The sequence below is a fragment of the Pyrus communis genome, chromosome 1 (genome assembly GCF_963583255.1).
Source record: "Pyrus communis chromosome 1, drPyrComm1.1, whole genome shotgun sequence".
NCBI lineage: Eukaryota > Viridiplantae > Streptophyta > Magnoliopsida > Rosales > Rosaceae > Pyrus > Pyrus communis.
The window spans coordinates 24,636,191-24,657,315 of record NC_084803.1 but is presented as its reverse complement, the minus strand read 5'-3'; the positions used below and the strand labels follow the sequence as shown (position 1 = coordinate 24,657,315).

The window sequence follows — 21,125 nt, the reverse complement described above, 5'->3', positions numbered from 1 at the left end:
ACACGGATAGTCAGCTTTATACCAAATTTCTCAAATGTTAGTTTTGCTTAAATTGGTACTCTTCTTAGGAGACGTGATGTGAAATCCCATTCCTGGATTTCACTATTTTAAACTACATATTTGTATTAACAAGATTTTATATTATTTTCAGGAATTTATATTAAATTTAGATTTTGATTAAACTAATTACGAAGTTTGAATTTCGGTCAATAATCATTAAAAAAAAAAATCATAGACCTTATGAAGTCACACTAAGTATAGTATTATAGTACTAATGGCTAGGAATATGGGGGCGCAAGATGAAAGAGATTTGGATTCAGAATGAAGTTTTTTTGGGACTTTAAAGTCAAGGGCATTTTTGGTAAAATTCTTTCATTTCATGATAAATCTAGGGAACTTCAACTAAAAGTTTCTAGTACTGTTCACTTTAACGAAAAACCAAATTTTTACACTAAAAAGTTAATCCTAGTACTATTAACTTTACCTTTTATTTTGTCCTTATAGTTAAAACTCAAAGTTTTCAAGCCATTTTCATTAGTTTTCCTATAAATGTATTGGTTATTTGGGTTCACGGGGACGGATTAGAATCCTCTCCTAACCTTAAAAAATTGAGCATGCTAAGCAAACAATTGTGGCCGTTGAAATTTGATCCAACGGTTAAAAATAAGGAGACCTCTAAAAATTATAATAATTATAACCGTTAGATCAAATTTCAACGGTTACGATTGCCTGCTTTGCAGGCTCAGTTTTTAAGGATCAAGAGAGGGTTCTGATCCCATTGGGATCAAGCCTCTCTTTTTGGGATCCGGCTTCTCTCTCAGCTAGGGGGGAGGGGAGAGAACAAAAGCCATTTGGGGAAAAAGAAAAAAGAAGGGGGAACCGACCTTCTTCTTGGGGGGAACAAAAAGGAAAAACGAGGGAAGCTGCGATGGGATTGGGAGGAAAGAGATGCAAATACTTCTGACAAGTAGGTGGGGCTCTTCTCAATAACCAACCCAGGTTCTATTCATTCTCTCAACCCAAATCTCACTCTTCTTCCGCAGTATCATGAATCTTGATGCTGTCAGATATTTATTATACAACTTCATTCCAAATAGAAATATCAATTGGAGGATTTAATCAAGTTAGGTTTTAATTTTCTGTAATGGGATGTTCTTCGGCTTAATCGGGGTTGTTAGAGTTTAACTGCTATCTGATTAGCTCAATTCAGGGATTGGAGGTAAGGTTTTTCACTTTTGTTAAGTGTCCTTTTGATTTGATTGTGCCGTTGCCAAGTTTCTCCCATAAATTACATATAATTGTATTTAACGGTTCGGTTCATCAACTATTAATCATCGTCAAAAGCTATATGCATAATAGCTAGTATATATTCATATTTCTTAGCAGGTGTGTGCATATGTATGTATATGTGTGTGGATGTATATACTGGAACTAAACGAAGCTAGCTTTCACGTCATGAAACTATACACGTGTGTATATTTTTATATTTATTGTTTCAGCTATTTCAAGTAAAACATTTGTATGGAGTTGATCCACCAAAACTACTTTTGAATTAGTATTGTGGAATTAGCTTCACAAATCCAACCCTACGAGATTTCTACCTTTGCAAGACTGCTTTATATACGATACTACTTTGGCTGCTAATTGATTAGTTTCAAATGCAAGAAAGAATTAGGGAACAAACTACTTCACTTGTGGTCAACCTGTAGCTTGCATATATGGGTAAACGTTCCAAATTTCTTTATTCTTCTAATGACTGATTGTAAGTTGTTATTTACAGAACTAATATGGTTTATGGTTCAGAAAAGTAGGAAGTAGTAATTAGAGGGAAACCCGATGGCTCTTTCTATTTTTTGCTTTATACACACACACACACACAACATGATATGTGATCTATATAATAGGGATTTACAGTACGAATTATATGCCTATTGGTTTTTATGTATAGAGGCCGATATGGAGAAGGTTGTATATGGTATTTGCTTATCATTTAATTAATTTCAGAAGATGGCATACTTATATTTGACTTTTACATGTTCCATGTTTTCTAAAGTTGTACTTTTACAAATGTTATGTCGTGACCATGTTATTATTTACATATTGTTAGGTTAAGTGGAGTCGATAGTGTATATTTGTGAAATTGAGATTCATGATGAACTGATGTATGTTATAGAATGTATGATGTGACTGCACCATGTAGTAGTGGTACAAGGATGATCCTGCTTGGTATATCCGCAATAGGGGACCATACATATTTCAGGGGTGATCATGCTTGGTATATCTACGATGGGTGATCACCGCCTGCACAATTAGACTATGCCTATGGTTCTGCTTGGTTTATCCGCAATGAGGGACCATACGCATTATAGGAGTGATCATGCTTGGTATATCTGCGATGGGTGATTACTACCTAGAGCTATAAGATACAGTCCTACTTGGTATATCCGCGATGGGGGACTGTTAGGGGTGATCATGCTTGGTATATCCACGATGGGTGATCACTGTCTACGTTAGTAGACTATGCATATGGTTTTGCATGGTATATCCCCAATGAGGGACCATACACGTTCTAGGAGTGATCATGCTTCGTAAATCTGCGATGAGTGATCACTACCTAGAGTTAGGATGTGGTCCTACTTGGTATATCCGCGATAGGGGACCATACGTATTTCAGGGGTGATCATGCTTGGTATATCCGTGATGGGTGATCACTGCCTGCACGATTAGATTATGCATATGGTTCTGCTTGGTATATCCGCAATGAGGGACCATATGCATTCTAGGGGTGATGAGGATTAGTTGTACTAGGTACATTTCAATAGGCGACCATATTTTAGTTAGATTCCGTTGGAGAGTTATTGTGGAATGATGTTGGGTATGATTGTTATTACTATGATTAGATTCATTGACCAATGTGACTAGAAAATAATATTGTGCTTCGTTGGTTGTTCTTTGAGGTGTTGCATGCTATAAATTGCAGTATTATGTTGAAACATAGTGATTTATGAGATGGATGAAATGGAAATCTTGATGGTCATGTGGGTTTGTTATGTAGCCCTGAATCTAGTAATTCATGCTTGTCAAGTCCCAATAATTGATTGAGGAATGCAATGCCTTTTTATTAGAACGCACTGGGATAAATGTCTAAGTTTAGTGAATGGTGAACTACGAATGGCTTGACCCCTTCTTAGGGTACGTAGGCAGTCTAACGCTAAGGTTAGATGTAGTCATGAAATAAAAGAAAATGAATGTGTGGTTAAATCATTGATTAGTTTTGGTCTTGTTTCGAAGAAGATACATGATAAATAAACAGGGATTTGTTGACGTCATGTGTCGATCTTGAACGTATGTCGGGATCGGGACGTGACACGTGATCTCAGTAGACAATATTCTTTTATTTTTTCTAAAAGGTTGTAACGAAAGGAAGTTGAAATCCTCACAAAGTGTTGTGAAATTCGAGATATCTTTGGTCTTGTCGATTTTGTCGACAGTTTATTAGCGATTTCTCAGGTATAGTGTTTTTCCCCACTTGTTGATTGAGGAAAGTTAGTCTAGTTTGTGATGTTGATTATGAATAAAGTTCTAACAATCGAACTATTGTCTCACCTCACATTTGTTTTACATCTTTCGATGACATTGATCATTTTGAAATCTATGATGACGTTTTCTCTGGATGTTTGGCTGTGTAGATGCAGCATGATGGATTATCACTTATATTTTCCAACGATTAAAACCGTACGAATGAACCATCTTATCCATGACTTAGAGTCAACCGTTACAATCTTTATTTGAAAACCAGATGACACTTCTTTGTGGAGAACGTGTCCAAAATCTTTACCAACCATAGACTTCTCAAATACATCTTCACTTGAAATAAGCTAAATTTCCAGCAATGAAAGAACCAAATGAACATCTACAATTGCATTATCGTGTATTACCCTGGTTATGTAAATGTAGTTACTATTTACCACAGCAAAAGACATATCTACCCTTGAACACCTTCATTTTGTCTTACCTCATTTCAATTGAAAATTCATGACTATTGATATGACGTTACCTACAAATCATCAGGAAATCATCCGAGTGGTTATAATCACTTTTTGTATCCAAATGGAAATGGGGAATATCACCATAAAGTTTCGATATGAGGTATCTTGTATGTATGGAGGTTATGGGGATGTTTCGGTGAATATTGACCGACTTGATAAGTTAACTCACTTTTTGTTGGTCCAGAGGGACTACATTTTAGACCACTTGGTGAATTTTCTCATTTTTGAATTTATTAGATTTTTTGGCATTTCAATCAACATCTACTTTGACTGTGATTCCATAGTCACCTCCTTGTGCCTAAAAGCATTCTAGTCAACCTTGAGTACGCGTCTACCCTACTGCACTTCGTATTATCTCTGGGAGAATTGCTCGGACATTGAAGTTTTAGTTATGACCATTAATTCATCAATCACCCAACAAATACTCTGCTAAATGAATCCTTATTGTTGGTGATTGAATCTCTCGGAAGCTACCGTTGTAGTGAGATGTCATGCATTAATTCCAGTTACCTTATATTCTTGATTTGATGGACTTGTTTTGACCCTCAAATCCGTGATTGTTCTTTTAACATTCTTAACATATTTTTTTGCTAAATTCGAGAGAAATTCACTATGAATCTGCTCTTTAAGGTGTTATGAACTACATTGTTTGGCTACATGGTGTGCATGTGACTATTGTATTTCGTCATGATGTGCGATTTACTTCCAAGTCATTGAAAGCCTACTTGAACGTTATGAGTACTAAGTTTTTGTCTAGTACCACATTTCACCCTTAGACTAACGGTTTGTCTGAACGAACTATCCAGACCTTAGTGAACATGTTGCTTTTATCCGTTCTACAGTTTTAGTAAGATTATAACAACACTTATCCTTATTAGAGTTATGTATAACTACGGTTACTATTTCAATTTTTGGTATAGCTCCGTTTGAGACGTGGTATAAAGGGTCTATGGATAATACACAATTGACGTAAGAGTATTGCGAACAAGTATTCAAAGGATCGAGTTTATGGTATAGGAAATTGCTTACTTTTGATGATGTCACCCCAGACAGTAGTACGTGAGCGCGATCAATGCAATATTTGGTTGATTTATGTGTATTTCCCAATGGGGGGCAAGATGGTAATATTGCACCATCGGAAATTATTTGCTTGCTTATCGTGACGACAACGAGTTATTGGTATTGCAGGCTACCGGTAAATTATTCGTTGGATTCGTTAAGCAAGTGGATGAGTAGGTTCGTCTATGTTAGTATTGCTATTTATTTATTGTTTGGACTTGACCCAGGTTACTACACACATATCTTCAGAGTACGTGACGCTACGAGTGTGTAATTGAAAAATCATTTCTATGTTTAGTTTTGATTTCAGTATAACTATTTTAATTTTACGTTATTATAATTTTGACGTTATGTTGTTGTTGTTATTATTATTATATATAGGATGCTTTTAAGGGAAATGATCCTCATTTTTTTTATTTTTAAATGGAGATTAGTTGTGGGGTCCACACCACATTGAATTTTAACGATCGGAACCATCCATTTTTCAAGTTGTATCTCATAGATCATCCTTGCAAAATATTAGCCAAATCGGAAATATTTAAGATATCTAATTGGGTTCAAAGAAATGAATGAGTACTTTGTTATATAAGAAACAATGAAATTTGATATTAATAATTAAATTGGTAAATGGTTTCTGATTGAATTGAATTTTTTGCAAGGATGATCTATTAATCGAGACTTACAAAATAGACGGCGGTTCGGAGTGTTGAAATTTGATGTGGAGTGGGTCCCACACCTAATCCTCATATATATATTACTTTATGTTCTTGTGAAGGGATTATATTATAGTATTGTACTGAAGAAGAGGGAAAATTTGAGTTTGGAGGTATGAAAGAGGAATCATTGCAATCCGATTGCGGTGAAATGACAGTCTCTTTTATGCAACCGCTCTAGCTTGATTTCTTCTTTATATATTTTCTTTCTATCCTTGAGTATTTTATGTTTAGGAACTTCTTTCAAATTTCGGGAACGAAATTTTTTTAAGGTGGGTAGATAATATGGTCTTTAGTTCAATACTGCATCAAACATGAGTATTTAGACCATCTCTAACCGTTGAGTTAAAACCTAAAATGTAGGTTGTAAACTAATCCAATCTTTCTCCAATGGTTAGACCTAAATTGAGTTTTGGGTTAAAACCTAAAATTTGAGCAAATTTAACCAAGAATTTAGGCCAGGTTAAAAGGCTAGCCCACCAAATTTATGTTTTAAACTATTCAAATCATTCTCCAATGGTTAGATCTAAAATAAGTTTTGGGTTAAAATCTAAAATTTGGGTCATTTTAAAATTTTAAATACATTGAATTCAAGGGTTGAGATCAAATATGAGCAATCTAATGATAAAAAAAAGTCTAAAACGGTCGAGTTAGATCCAACTGCTAAAACAATTATAAAAAAAATATTTAAATCAAAATTCATCCAAAAACTCTATAAGTATATGTTTCATGGGTTGGTTTAGTGAATTTTCAACTTTTCTCGAACTCTAAATATTTTTATGTGAAAATGTTTATACAAATAAATTATGATAATCTACATAAATTTTATTTTGAAAAAAGTTACTGAAAAAAAAATTTAGCTTAAATTCATTCTTTAATAATTTTAAGTTAATATTTTAACCTAGAACTATTGGAGCAAAAAAAAAGAAAAAAGGTTTTTAGGTTAAAAATATTAGGTTTTAACCAAAGGTTGGAAATAGTCTTCTTTTTTCTTAATAAACGATAGTATCTATACTAATGGGATTGGAAGCAAGTCAAGTCTTACAATAGGCTTGCCATAATAATGTGGTTCAACTTTGTCTTTGGCGAGAACCAAACTTAAGACATCTCACTTACAAGTGAAGAGGAATACCATTAGACCGTAATACTAAATGACGGATTGGAGATGGTCTTAGAGAGTAGTATTTGATGCACAAATTAGTATATTCGACAAAAATAGTCAGAGCAGTTCGACATACTAAGAGTTAGTTTTGTATTGTTGTGCTTTGTAAAATAATTGCTTTTGCTGTGTTGTGAGAACAAGCAACTATAAAATAAAGTTGTTGAGAATTTTGTATTTTTTTTTTTAATTTTTTGTAAAAGTGTTTTTAACAAAAACAAAAAAAGTGTCTGAGTCTTTGGTAAACTTTTATATAAATTGTTGTAAACATGTTAAATGACTAAAAAATATATGATCTTTTATATGATATACTAATTGTCAAAGGGAATAATGTAGGACAATGATTTTAATTTTGTAATATATATGGGGTATACTTTTCTATGTTTTTCTACTGTCATTGACAACAATATTTTTAAGAAAACATTTTTTTTTACTAAACAAATTTGATGTTCTAAATTTTTTAATAAATTGTATTTTTAGAAGTACTGTAATTCCAAACCAGCCCCTATGAGAGCAACTCCAGCGTTGGAGCCCTCCCCCTGGCAATGCACTATTCAATCCACCTAATGAACAGTAATTGCCCTTAATGAACAATAAGTAGCCCTGACAATAGAATTTGCATCTCCACCGTTACACTTCAATAGCCCTGGCAATAGGCAATAAAATATTAGTATTTTTTTTTATTTATAAAATAATACAAAATAATTTTAATTGTAATATCGGATAAGATTTTTAATCGTTCTCGTTGCGCCACGTGTCATTATCCGAAGTATTATTAAATAATACAAAATAATACAATTATTGGTGATGGATTTCTGATAAGATTATTAACCAATCACGTCGCACCACGTGTCATAATCTGTTCACAATCTTTGAGGATAGATTTCCATCAGATTTTTAACGAATGACGGCATGCCACGTGTCATAATCTGTTCACAATCTTTGAGGATAGATTTCCATCAAATTTGTAACGAATGACCGCATGCCACGTGGCATTATGTACAACCTAATCCTTTCTGAATCCTCTATATAATCCACCATCCATCCTTACAAATCTCACACCAAAATTCTCAAGATCTCTATCATTATTCATAGTTTCTACTTCCTTATTCACAAAAATCTGTATCATTATTCATAGTTTCTGTTTCTTTCTTACAATGTCTTCTTCTTCCTCAAGGATGATGTGGGAATTCAATCAGGAAGAGGAAGAATTGTTTAACGAATCAGAAGCAATGTTCAATCACCAGGGGGTAAGAAATGAGAGGGAAGAGGATGAGGAGCGTCAAATGAGAGATGACGAAGTAAGAAAGGGCAGAGCCTCACATTCCCGTCGAGTCATCCAAGCTGCGGCTCAGATCTGCAGGCCTAGCCGTTCCGAAAACCTTGATAGAAGCAGGCAAAGACGAGGTATGGAACTCTTGGATGATTATTTTGTTCCTAATAGTGCATTCCCTGATACGTACTTTAGACGTCGTTTTAGAATGGAACGACATTTGTTCAACAAAATCATGATTGCTGTTTGCAACCATGATTCTTATTTTGTGCAAAAAAAAGATGCTTGTGGTGCTATGGGTCTACTGCCTGAGCAAAAAATTACTGCTGCCTTGCGGATGCTTGTATATGGAGTATCTGCAAACTAAGTGGATAAGATAACGAGGATGGGGAAATCAACCATTCTTGAGTCCCTGATGAGGTTTTGCGGAGCAATTGAATCTATCTACACCGCTGAGTACCTCCGCAAACCTACACACATGGACTTGGAGCGGCTGTTGAAGAAGGCGGAGATGCGTGGTTTTCCTGGGATGATTGGAAGCATTGATTGTATGCACTGGACGTGGAAAAACTGTCCAAGTGCATGGCAAGGCGCTTACGGGGACAGAAAATGAGCAAAAGTATCATTCTAGAAGCGGTGGCATCTTTTGATACATGGATTTGGCACGCCTTTTTCGGGGTCCCGGGAGCTCAAAATGACATCAACGTCCTTGCCCAATCCCCAGTGTTCAACGATGTCCTGCAAGGAAAGACACCAAAAGTTACGTATGAGGTCAACGGACGTATGTACGACGGCCCATACTACCTAGCTGACGGCATTTACCCACGATGGTAAACATTTGTCAAAACAGTGCCACGTCCGCGGAGTGCAAAGGAAAAACACTTTGCAAGCTGTCAAGAGGGGTGCATGAAGGATGTGGAGCGTTGTTTCAGTATCCTCCAAGCTCGCTGGGCGATCGTCAGGGGTGCTGCCAGATTGTTTGATGTAGAGTCGCTTCGATCCATCATGATGACGTGCATCATTCTTCACAACATGATTGTGGAAGATGAGTACGTTATGAAGCTGTTGATGAATATAAGCCAGACCCGATGAACAATTCAAGAACACGTATATATTGTGCTCATGACGCCACCGATGAGCCCGTGCAACATGAGCCATTACAAAGGGATGGACGTTACAATGAAAAGCTTATTCAACGATATACTGCATTTCAAATGCCAGACATGCACAATGCCCGACAAATTGACTTGATAGAGCACCAATGGGCATTGAAACAAGCTGAAGATAATTAAGTTCATTTAGTGGTTTTTTGAATTTGGTATGTTTATGTTATTTTATTTGGTGTGTTTTATTATTAGGTATGTTTATGTAATTTTTTTATGTTTATGTTTATGTAATTCTTAGTATGTTTATGTTTATGTTTATGTAATTCTTAGTATATGTAATTTTTTTATGTTTATGTTTATGTAATTCTTAGTATATGTATTATAAGAAGAAAACAGAGCCACACTTCATGTGGGTTTTAATCTATGTAAAAAAGAAGATAATTAGAACGATGGTCATGGACTTTTAATTATTTTATACAAGTAGAAAATCACTTTTTTTTTTTCAATAAAACAAAATATCAGAGTGGGCTTAAACAATAATAAATCACAATTGGCATAAAGCAAGGAGGCAGAGTGTTTGTTAATAACTTACCAAGGAGGCAGATGGTTTGTTAATAATTTTCATGTCGTGAGGAAAGCAAGGAGGCAGAGGGTAATTCTTAGTATAAATAACTTACCAAATTAATTTGAATAAATATTCAAGAAATTGGAAACAATATAAATAATACAAACAATAAATAATAAATTACAACCCAAAGTGATTGGAAAATTATGGGCACCGATTACAAAAAGTACTCTATTCATCATTACTTAACCAATTTGTGGTGCTATGATGATCTTCTCTTACGGTGCTAGAACCACCTTGGCTTGCTATCGTTTCTCTTGCACGCCTCCTTCGCACCACGTCCGCTTTTTCTGACTTCCAAAAAAATTTAGAATTTGGAGACTTCCCTTCTAAAGACATGTTCATAATCTCACGATCTTGTTGAGCCCGTCTTTCTTCTCTAACATGTTCCCTTTCTTGCCTAAGTAGCTCTCTTTCTCTCTCATTAGCATAAAATTCTCTCTCAACAGCTGCTGCTTTTGCTGCCTCTCTAGCCTTATCAGCCTCATCTTTCGCCATTTCCCTCGCCAAAGTCAATTCACCTTGGCGAGTAAGTTCTTCCATGAACTTTGCATAATCATTCTTGGAAGCACCCCCTTTTCTCTTTGAAGCCTTCTTACCTTCAGGCCTAATTGGATAACGGGTCGAACCCGACGCTAGTTCAGGGAGGGGCGTTTCGGGCACTTCTTCTGCATCATCTTCATGAACATGATCGGGTGTAGAGTGTAGAGGGGTGTTGTTCATGTGCACTTCTAGACCGACTGGCACAACTCTAAATTTAGGACAATCTTTGACAATATTCCAACATTTCCACCGGTTGAATGATTTATTTTTGCTTTTGGTTTTGGCAGCGTACCAAGCTTGTACTTGAAGTTCCTACACAATAAAAATAAGTAACAAATAAATAATACAAATAAATAATTATAATGAAAATAAGTAACAAATAAATAATACAAACAATATAATTATAATGTGAGTCGGTAACAAATAAATAATACAAACCATAAATAATAAATTATGTAGGTAACAAATAAATCATACAAACAATAAATAATAAATTATGTAGGTAACAAATAAATAATAAATTATGTAGGTAACAAATAAATAATACAAACAATAAATAATAAATTATGTAGGTAACAAATAAATATTACAAACAAATAATTATAATGTAAATTTGGGTATCAAATAAATAATATATTGTTACCTGATCCGAGTAATTTTCCCCACTTCGAATATTACTACTAGCTTGTGCCAAGACGTCTCTCCACGTACTAAACGATTGGCTAAGTAATTTCCAACGACTGGACATCGATTCTTTGGTTCTTTTCCCACCAATTTTCTCAAGAAAATTGGTATGAATAAGACTCCACATTTCTCGCAACTGCATCTCATTACCCGTAAGCGAACTATAAGTAACTTCAACCCAGCTAGTACACAACGCAACATCTTCAATAAGCGACCAATTCGTACCTGCACCAGTGGTCATTTTGTTGAAAAAAAATGGATTCAAACTTTGAGACAAAGAAAGGAATGTGATTGAAAGTAGTTGAGAAAATATGAAATTGTTGTGTAAGGTAGATGATAATGAGAAAGTATTTATAGAAAAGTAAAAAACAATTTTTTTTACAATTTTTTTCAGATTTTTCAGATATTTTTTTGAATTTTTTACAATTTTTTTTAAATTTTTATTCAATTAATTAATCTCTACCGTTGGATATAAAAAAATTTGAATTCCAACACTCCAGATTGTGCCACGTGTCACTACGGTAACTTTTCAGATTTTTAAAACTATTTTTTCATTTATTTTTTAATTTATAAAGCATTTTAATATCCACCGTTGATCTCAGATCGAACGGTGGATATTAAATCTGACTTAATTTTTTTTTTTACCGTTGAGATCGAACGGTCCAAATTAAGTGATCGTTGAGATCTAACGCACCGTGGGAAGCCACGTGGCTTCCCAACGGTAACTGACAGCTTCTTTTTTTTCTGATTTTTGTGTCGGCGACGCGCCCCCACGCGTGGGTGGGGTGCACGCGCCTGACACAAAAAAAATTAAATATTGCGCTGACGCCACCCTAGCGTCAGCCTGACGTCATGTCCACCTCGGGCTCTCGGGCTGGCAATCCCCCACGGGCCCGGAGCTCAGACCTCCTCCTTCCATCGGGCTAGCCCACGCTAGAGCCCTCCCACCGGCCCTCGGACCCTTGCTTTGAAGCCTGTCCCCCGAGCCAAACCCAACGGTGGGAATGCTCTGAAATCTTTGTGTTGAGAGACAGATCACCCACGTAATTCCCTGTACCAATTAAAGGCACTTGTCCTTTTTTCTAAAGAAAAACATTTAATCATCTACCGTCTCAAAGTCGAACTCCCTGTGAACTTTGACATGATGATGGTCCGAGACCTCTCTGTTCTCCTGTTTCGAAAATGACAAAATGTTATGGGATTTTATTACTTTTGCTTTATTTATTTATGAATACTATTTTCTACTCATTCAAAATTCAAAATTATCTCAAAACCCCATAGCCGGCCAAAGGACGAAGAGAGACTCAGACCAGAGGGAGAGAGTGAGACCGAAAACAATGGAGAGAACACCACCGAGAAAGCCTCGCAGAGACACTGCCGATATGCTGACGTGGAAAGAGGTCCCACACTCCGACTCTCCGCCCACCGCCTCCTCCGCCCACCGCTCTCATCAGGTTCCTTTACTTTCCACTTCAACATTACTCAGTACTCAATGTAAATTTCTTCTTGCTTTCTTTCTTGGTGATGGTGAATTAAGAAAGCTAATCAAGCTCAAGAGGTGCATTTTCAGCCGTCGGATGGAATCAGCAAGGTGCTCCATGGCGGTCAGATCACTGATGAAGAAGCTCAGAGCCTCAACAAACAGTAAGATCTCCTCTCAACTCAGATCTAGCTATTAATTTAGTGGTGCATGCTTCATTACTCTAATTTTCTGCTAATTACCCATCAACCTGCTCAAACTGCTGAATGAAGGCTACAAAATTTTCTGTTTTCTGATCAGAAGAATATTAACTTTGATTGTTTTATATTCATGTGATCCTAATTTATGTTTTCTGATAAGACGATATTGTAAACTACTCTAATATCCGAGGCAGTTCACTGCCTTGCCCGACTAGCCTAACCCACATATGTCTACAAATGCTTGCAATGAAACCCAATTTTTTTCCTTCTCTTTTTTTTTCAAATTTGCCCATCTTAGATCCACCAAGAAATCAGTACCTTTTTTTTTTGGTAAAAAAAATCACTACTTTAAGTTTAAAGTATATGGTTAATGGTCAATGTTGAAAATCTAAAACCCAGATGAAATGTGGTACAGGAAGCCTTGTTCAGGCTATAAACTGAAGGAGATTACTGGAAATGGCATATTTGCAGCGGGTTCAGGCAAGGACGCTGCACCAGAATCTAATAATGCTAGTAACAAAACAGGGCTTCGAATTTATCAGCAAGCACTCAATGGAATCAGCCAAATCTCATTCAGTGTTGATGAACATGTCACGCCTAAGAAGCCTGTCACTGTTCCTGAGGTTGCCAAGCAGCGTGAATTGAGTGGGACATTGCAGTCCAACTCCGATTTAAAATCCAAGAAGAGCGGATCAAATGCCAAGTCAAAGGAGCTCACTGGAAATGACATCTTTGGCCCTCCTCCTGAAGTCGTGCCTCGATCATTGGCTGCTGCTCACACCCTGCAAACTAGAGAAACCAGAGACATTGGGGAGCCTGCACCCCGAAATCTACGCACCTCTGTCAAAGTTTCAAATGTGAGTTTACTGATTCATTTTGTTTTTGTGAATGAATGTTTTCATTCATATCTTCTTTTCTCAGCTTTAGTTATGATAATTAATCAATTAGGAAATATAACACTAGATAAATTGGACTTCCTTAATTTTGGTTTTAAGTATGCAATTGAGGGTTCTCCTGTTTAGGGTTTGTTGTCAAATAGTCGTCTGATATGTTAGGTTGTGAGACTGTTAGTTTGGACCATTCTTTCCAACGAGAATTAATTGGATCAAAGGTTCAAAATTGATAGCCTAGAAAGATAGCCTGCTGGTGAACACTTTCCTGTAATCCAGGTATGTATTACTCTGCCGAGTAATCCTAGACTATCTTGCGAAGTAACATTTCTTGAATTGTTGTATTGAAATTTACTTTTTGTCACACAGCCTGCTGGAGGTCAGAGTAATATTATGTTCAGTGAGGAACCTGTTTCCATGAATTCTAGGAAAATACATAACCAGAAGCTTGCAGAGCTGACAGGGAATGATATATTTAAAGGTGATGTTGCTCCAGGGTCTGCTGAAAAGCCCCTAAGCACGGCTAAGCTGAGAGAGATGAATGGCAGCAACATCTTTGCTGATGGAAAGGCATCATCCAGAGACTATCTGGGTGGTGTTCGCAAGCCCCCCGGTGGAGAGAGCAGCATTGCCTTGGTTTAACTCATAATCCCTGACTTGTTACTTTCCTTTATCATCAATAAAGTCGGTCCCATCATATGATTTCCCATAGCGGACTCTGTGTTCTGACTTGTAAAACCCTTCTTGCCCGCCCTGATGAGATGAGCATCTTCGATCTCTAGGGTTTTGGGGCGTTGGATGTGAGACTGAGTTGTAGCCATACAGTAATATGTGGGTAGTGCATGAAATGTAGTCAGAAAAATATGCAGGAGGTTTTGACTAATTGGTTATTACAAGCATGTTTATCTCAGTTTCAAGTTTGTGTTCACTTGTTTCTGGGCCTATCTATTTCATTTACAAAATAGATGATAATTTAAGAATTTTTACACTCTTCTTCTACTTGCTTGGTCCAGCCATTGGTGTCAAGAAAATCTGGTTGAGATCCTGTTTTTTGGATTGAAAAAGGTGGATAAGTTCATACTTTAGGTTAATTTTAAGGGAAATTATTTCCGCACTTTCTTTTTCTCCCCATGCGCTCCTCTCTCATTTTTTTTTGTCCTAGTCACTGGATTGAATAAATCAAGGTACGTCAAGTGATAGATAGTTTAGAAATAAATTAAGGAGTGGAGAAAACAAGAATGCGAAAATGATTTTCCAATTTTAATTACTTGAAGAAAGTTTACAGTTCCAACTCTAGCTTATTAGATCCTTCTGAAAGAAAATGGACCTAAAGGGGCTAGTTTGTGAAAAAATAAGTTGTGTTTAATGTGCACCTTAATGTGGCTCTTGAAGCACAAAAAAACGAAGCCAATGAAGCACTCATTGGTGTGGTGTGTGTACACCCCGTTGCGTCGGGACGTGACATGAAAGTTTCTCCTGAAAGGAGTTGCAAGTTTGGTCTCAAGAGCAGTAGTTTGAGGGCGAATCTATGAAAGTTTCTCCTGAAAGGAGTTGCGGGTTTGGTCTCAAGAGCAGTAGTTTGAGGTCTTCATAGATTCGCAGTGAACAACAAAATCTTAATTTACTAAATTAGTGAAGTTATTTTGTTAAACTAGAGATAATCGAACCCTAAACTCGCTACCAATCTAAGAAAGAAAGAAAGAAAGAAAGAAAGAAAAGAGAAACGAAACAATAATAATAACTCATGGAAAATAACCCTTATGGGATCAGCAGCGTTACTCAAGCATCTTCATGTCCGATCAGTTACACAAGAAACTTCTCATAGTCCCCGCGAGTGTCCTTGACAATCGCTTGGTCCAAACGAACGTTTTTCCTCCGGTAGTATTCTTCTTTGATGCGCTGCAAGTCACCTCAGCCCGAGTGGTAAGAACTCTAGTAAGTGCTCCTCCATCTGTCCCCAGCTTGTTGATGGCCTGTCGAAGAACCTTCTCAAAGTATTTCTAAGCGAAGGTCAAGCTTTTGGTTGTTTGTCTCAGGAGTTTATGGAACTCATCATCTTTGTCAGCCTTCAAATCCTGCGTATCGGACATGTAATGGTCACGCACTTGTTTGATGTATTGGTAATTACCATATACACAATTACCACATGCATAATCCGTTAGGTGTTTTGGTAATTACCATCTCTACGTGTGGGGTTTTATCACAAAAAACCTCGGTATTAGTTGAAATAGGATCAGGATATTTAAACTCTCATTCTTTCATAAATTATGTCGATATGGATATTTCAACACGTCTCCTCATGTGGGGATCCAATTACACGTGGAAGATCCACACATCATCAACCATGTGGAGTCAAAGGGACTCACCCTAGGCGCGGGCCAATGGACCCACCATCCTCACGCAGGGTCAACAGGACAAACCTATCACGTAGCTGTACGAGCCCACAACTTGTCTCTAATACCATGTGAAAATTATCATAGAGACTAGCCGAAGGCCCACTTCAACACTGATATTATCTTCAACTTGTTAACTATCATCTGTACAATCCGTCAAATAAGAGATTTCATTACAAAAAGCTTGAATTTTAGTTGAAATGAAAGTAGGATATTTAAACTTTTAAATTTTTTTTTTCCACAAATACAATCGATGTAATCTTCTTCGAGGGATTTCTTGTACTTTTCTTTTGCTTTTTGCCGTGTCGGAGTACGTGTAGCTGTCTACCACTGTCCATAAAAGCCGACAATGCTTCAAGTCAACCAACGCCGCATAAGTAAGCAAACCATAAAAATTTGAACAAAAACAAAGAAACCGACTTCACTGGGGATCGAACCCAGAATCTCTGGTTTCGTAGACCAGCGCCTTATCCATTGGGCCATGAAGTCCTTGTTGTTATTCCAACTGTCGTATATTTTATATTATATCAAAATTATACTGCTACTGCTGGCGCACTTCTTAGCCTTGGCGTAGGTGAGTCGCCAGCAGACCAGCGACCCCAACAAAGTACGAAAAAGAAAGGCCATAGCTGATTAGCTTCGAGCTCACTCTTTCCTCTACCCATCTTTTATTCATCAATCTAAAAAACCCTTTTCCCTGAATCAGATAAAGCTCAAACTTTCCTTCTTTTTGGATCGACCCTTTGACGAACTGGTCAGAAAAAAGGAAAATCAAGAAATCGGGAGTATTTTGTCTGACTCAGAATCAATGGAGTCAGTCAGATGATTGATAGAGATGATGCTTGATTGGTTGGATAGATTATAGATGTCAAAGGAAGAGATGGGTAGGCCACGGTCGTTTCGGAGCAAGGCTGCCCACTTTGTATCTGATCTCACCACTGTCTTCCTCAACCCCATTTCTGACAAGCCCTCCAAACCCTCTCCTCCTCCTCCTCTCTCTGTAAGTCCTCTCTCTCTCTCTCTCTCTCTCTCTCTCTCTCTCTCAATGCTTTCTGGGTTTTTTTTTGGGTTTTATGATATAAATGGTTTGGTGTTTTGTGGTATTTAGTCTTCTGATCGTTTGGCTGCAAACCCAGTTCATGCTGAATCTCTGTCTTTAACTTGGATTATGGGTTTTCTTGGATCTTTTCTTCTGGAGCTACATATGATTGTTTAGAGACTTCTGTTATGAGGGATTTCAATTTTGCTTTGATTAGTTTTTGCAACCGAACTGTATGTTACAACCAAAATTCAATACTAAAGGTTAGGAACTTAGGAGTTTTGGATAAAATCTTGAATTCTGGATAAAATCATGTCCATGGAAAGCTAAGATCAATTTATAGTTGGGTTAGGAGGAGTATGGAGGCATTTTGTTATTTATTGGAAAACATCAGACTCTGTGTGTTCAATTAGCCTTTAAAAGTAGTCGTTTGAGCTCTGATTGGATAGTTCTTGTTTCCGCAGGAAGATGTGGATGACTCCAAAAGAAGTCAAAATGGATCAATCAGCGAAGAGAATCCCGCTAATGTTGTTGATGGGCCCGACACGTCTTCCTTTAGTGCATTCCTCTACTCACTATTGTCGTCTTCAGAGTCTGGAGATACTAATAAAAATTCAGATGAGCAGATTGATGATCAGATGGATAGGAGCAACCCATCATCTGATTCCGCAATGAAAGGAAATGCTGGAAAGAGAAGTTTGCTTTCTAAGGGGAAACAGTCGCTTAGTAAAGTTATGTTCCAGGCTGCAAGATTTGGTGGGTATCGGAGTCAAGAGCGCAAGGGTAACCCTGACATGAAAGTTGATGATGCAAATGATTCGAACTTCACTAGAGTTGAGATGAGGCCTATGCAGAAAGCCCCAACGCCTGTGCCTTTGGTTGATCACCCAGACATTTCTGAACCTTCTTTACTTCTTACAGAAATAACTAGAACTGCTCTTTATACTTCAATGCCAGCGCTTGTTCAAGGACGGAAATGGTTGTTGCTGTATAGGTACACATGAATATTCATTTGCAGCATTACAGTTAGATCTTTTGAAAGTTTTTATTTTATCATTCCTATGCAACATCGTACAAATGTATTCCTCGTGTCCTGCAGTACATGGAGGCATGGCATATCATTGTCAACCCTATACAGAAGAAGCATGCTTTGGCCTGGCCTCAGTTTGCTGGTAATTATCAACCAAACTATTAGCATCATTCATTTTAACAAATTTCTATATCACCATTTTTAGACCAACTAAATTTGTTTATAGTACCGTGTTGAGTTCAAATCATCTAATAAGCAACAGGACGTGACACAAACTGAACAATTATCAATAAGATTCCTTGAGCTCATGCAGTTTGGGAAAGTATAATGAACAATTGCCTTAATTATTTGTTTGGATTGCTTCTGTAACTCGTTATCAAACTTGCTGGTTTTTAAGTTCATAGTTCATATAGATGCATATTCTCCAAATAAAAATGTTCTACTTTATTTTTTTATTTTTTTACAGGTTGTTGGAGACCGTAAAGGCGCAGTTTTTGGCGGCTTGGTGGAGGCACCTCTTAGACCAACCAACAAGAAGTATCAGGTCCTGCTAGAAAGCATTTTGTCTATTGAGTTCATCTACAAAGATTTCATTCTATGTCTGTGGTAATCATGCTGACATTTTAAACAGGGAACAAATGATACATTTGTTTTCACAAATACACCCGGCCATCCTGTTATATTTCGCCCTACAGGTACCAATTTATCCTATTTACTTCCAGGGTATAAAGTTTCTAACTTTTCATCAACTTATTTAGGTGGCGGGCCTGGTCCTTTTCATGCCTTAAAATTGTTTTCTTATTCATATTAGATAGAGATAGAAACTTGAATACTTTTGCTTGCAATAAATATTCTGTGAGGGAGTAACTAAAATATGTCTTGTCATTAAATATGTTGAAAATATATAAAGCACACGGTCCAACATATGATAGTAGTAGCAATAGTAGTTGTAGTAGTAGTAGTGGAGCGTTTTGAACCAATGTAATCTTATAATTTCTATTAGGTTAAACCTTTTTGGTAGCCTTCATTCTTCTGATGTAGCTTTTGTATTATGTGATTGTTTTCTTTAACTCTTGTATTCTTAGTTTTATGGACTTTATCTGGTTCCGGTCCTAATGCCCAATTGCAGTCCTGGCACTTTTGATTCTATAAGCAACTGCACAGAACCAATTGTATGGTCGATGTTCAATGCTAAATATACCATTTGAAATATTATACGATGGTTGTTTTCTTTCTGTTGGGGAAGGCTTGAGTATTGCATTTGGAATATGTTATAGTTTATCATTCATGAAACCATCTTAAGAGAGGAAAACCACTGTGTGAGTAATAATATATGTTGTTCTCTTCTTTTTCTTCTTCTTCGTCTTTTTTAAATACCTGAATGGAAAATATTAAACTAATTATGCTAGAATTAACTGCAAAATGTACAAGCAGGTGCAAATCGCTATTTCACATTGTGCTCCAATGACTTTTTAGCAATTGGCGGGGGTGGTCATTTTGCGCTATATTTGGACAGTGAGCTGTGAGAATTTTTCCTTCGATTTTTTAATATTTTTTCTTTTCATTGTAGAACTCTTTTCTTATTTAGCAATCCCTCTTTATAAAGTGATATAGAATTTTGTTCAGTTGTTGCTTTTTTGCTCTTTTGTTCAATTTTTGCTTTTTTGGTCTCAGATTGAGTGGATCAAGCTCGTGCTCCGAAACCTATGGGAATCCTTGTCTTGCAAACTCAGAAGACTTTGAGGTGAAAGAAGTTGAGGTATGCACAAATTCTCTCCGAGGGATGTGTGCGTGTGTGTATTCGTAATGAATTCAGATTGTTTCCGAGGAAAATAGATGAAAATATTACGAAGTCATATACTTTTGTGTAATGCAGTTATGGGGCTTCGTATATGCTACCAAGTATGAGGAAGTACTTGCTCTAAGCCGTATGGAGTCACCTGGGATTTGCCGTTGGTGAATGCATAATGTAGACCGCATTTTTCTCTGATGGTTGCTGTATCATCACCATAACAAAAGGTTTATTACTGTTGCTGGAGCTAGTATATGGATGATGTTTCCTATTACAATTGTACACAAAAGCCCCTCCATGTACATAAACACCACCGTAGCATTGTACGACGGTTTTGATTAGGTAGTAATGATTGTGAATAGTATGCTGGTTGCCAATGCCTTTCTTATACACATAACAAAAACACTACGGTATATTGCTCTTCTTCGAAACCTAGGCTGGACCGTGATCGTACGATATATTGCTCTTCGGATCTCTACGTGGGAAGGACGAATGAACATCTACAGCAAGGACCCTGTATTTCTTTAAATTTGCCACATTAATGGAACTATACAAGTATACAGAGATCATAAACGTATTAGCAGCTCAATTGCCCCAGCAGACATAAACGTGCCGGACTCGGACTCGGACTACAACTTTTTATCAGTGGCGTTTGTCTGATTTTTAAACTACAAAGTGTAATACGTACTTATTTCATACTGGAATTCAGGTTCTGTACCAGTTTTGAATGGATAATAAACAGTTTGGCAGCGTGACTTTAAAGCATCATCTAAACAGACGTCTATTGTGTACAGAAGTGAACATTCGGATATCTAAACAAGATAGCGCTACACTCAGTAAGCACCAATTTTGGCTATCTTGGGAGAGGCAGAGTTTTTGTTTGTTCCAAGCCCATGCAAAAAGTGTATAAATTTGATCCCCACTGGCATGCTCCTGAAGGTGTCAAACCACCTCAACTGCAGGTAGGAGTCGAGGTTCGAGTTCAGGACTCCCATACAATTACCAAATCATCTGTCCACCTGCAAATCACATGTGATTTTGAAGACCCTCACTCCACGTACTTTCATGTTCAGCCTACACCTCGACTTGT

The 21,125-nt window shown here is 36.9% G+C and overlaps 2 protein-coding genes and 1 non-coding gene across 5 annotated transcripts; 2 read left to right on the top strand and 1 right to left on the bottom strand.

Annotated features, from left to right (window-relative positions):
• The first annotated feature begins 936 nt into the window (after positions 1-936).
• Positions 937-14,691, top strand: LOC137717022 (uncharacterized). Of its 2 annotated transcripts, XM_068456346.1 has the most exons (5): positions 937-971; positions 12,493-12,665; positions 12,782-12,855; positions 13,307-13,748; positions 14,151-14,691. In XM_068456346.1, exons 2-5 carry the CDS (start codon positions 12,549-12,551, stop codon positions 14,421-14,423), a joined length of 906 nt encoding a protein of 301 aa, XP_068312447.1. In that variant the 5' UTR covers positions 937-971; positions 12,493-12,548; the 3' UTR covers positions 14,424-14,691. The 2 variants fall into 2 exon arrangements, with proteins under 2 accessions (XP_068312447.1, XP_068312442.1); XM_068456341.1 differs by lacking the exon at positions 937-971 and having other exon boundaries at positions 12,330-12,665.
• A 1,899-nt stretch (positions 14,692-16,590) lies between these two features.
• TRNAR-ACG (transfer RNA arginine (anticodon ACG)) lies at positions 16,591-16,663 on the bottom strand. The gene has a single exon. It is a non-coding gene; the product is annotated as a tRNA-Arg (tRNA).
• Positions 16,664-16,732: 69 nt separating this feature from the next.
• On the top strand, positions 16,733-20,425 carry LOC137737159 (uncharacterized). Of its 2 annotated transcripts, none has more exons than XM_068476553.1 (8): positions 16,733-17,174; positions 17,678-18,207; positions 18,313-18,385; positions 18,710-18,787; positions 18,875-18,938; positions 19,675-19,765; positions 19,918-20,002; positions 20,120-20,425. In XM_068476553.1, the coding sequence occupies exons 1-8, from the start codon at positions 17,040-17,042 to the stop codon at positions 20,201-20,203; spliced, it is 1,140 nt and encodes a 379-aa protein (XP_068332654.1). In that variant the 5' UTR covers positions 16,733-17,039; the 3' UTR covers positions 20,204-20,425. The 2 variants fall into 2 exon arrangements, with proteins under 2 accessions (XP_068332654.1, XP_068332662.1); XM_068476561.1 differs by having other exon boundaries at positions 16,736-17,174; positions 19,678-19,765.
• Positions 20,426-21,125: the final 700 nt, after the last annotated feature.

Excerpts from the sequence above, each read along its gene's own strand:
- LOC137717022 (XM_068456341.1), top strand. The coding sequence starts at position 12,402 with ATGTTATGGGATTTTATTACTTTTGCTTTATTTATTTATGAATACTAT. Across the intron at positions 12,856-13,306 it reads GCTCAGAGCCTCAACAAACA|GAAGCCTTGTTCAGGCTATA; the intron begins GTAAGATCTCCT and ends AATGTGGTACAG. Across the intron at positions 13,749-14,150 it reads CCTCTGTCAAAGTTTCAAAT|CCTGCTGGAGGTCAGAGTAA; the intron begins GTGAGTTTACTG and ends TTTGTCACACAG.
- LOC137737159 (XM_068476553.1), top strand. The coding sequence starts at position 17,040 with ATGTCAAAGGAAGAGATGGGTAGGCCACGGTCGTTTCGGAGCAAGGCT. Across the intron at positions 18,208-18,312 it reads AAATGGTTGTTGCTGTATAG|TACATGGAGGCATGGCATAT; the intron begins GTACACATGAAT and ends CGTGTCCTGCAG. Across the intron at positions 18,788-18,874 it reads CAACCAACAAGAAGTATCAG|GGAACAAATGATACATTTGT; the intron begins GTCCTGCTAGAA and ends CATTTTAAACAG.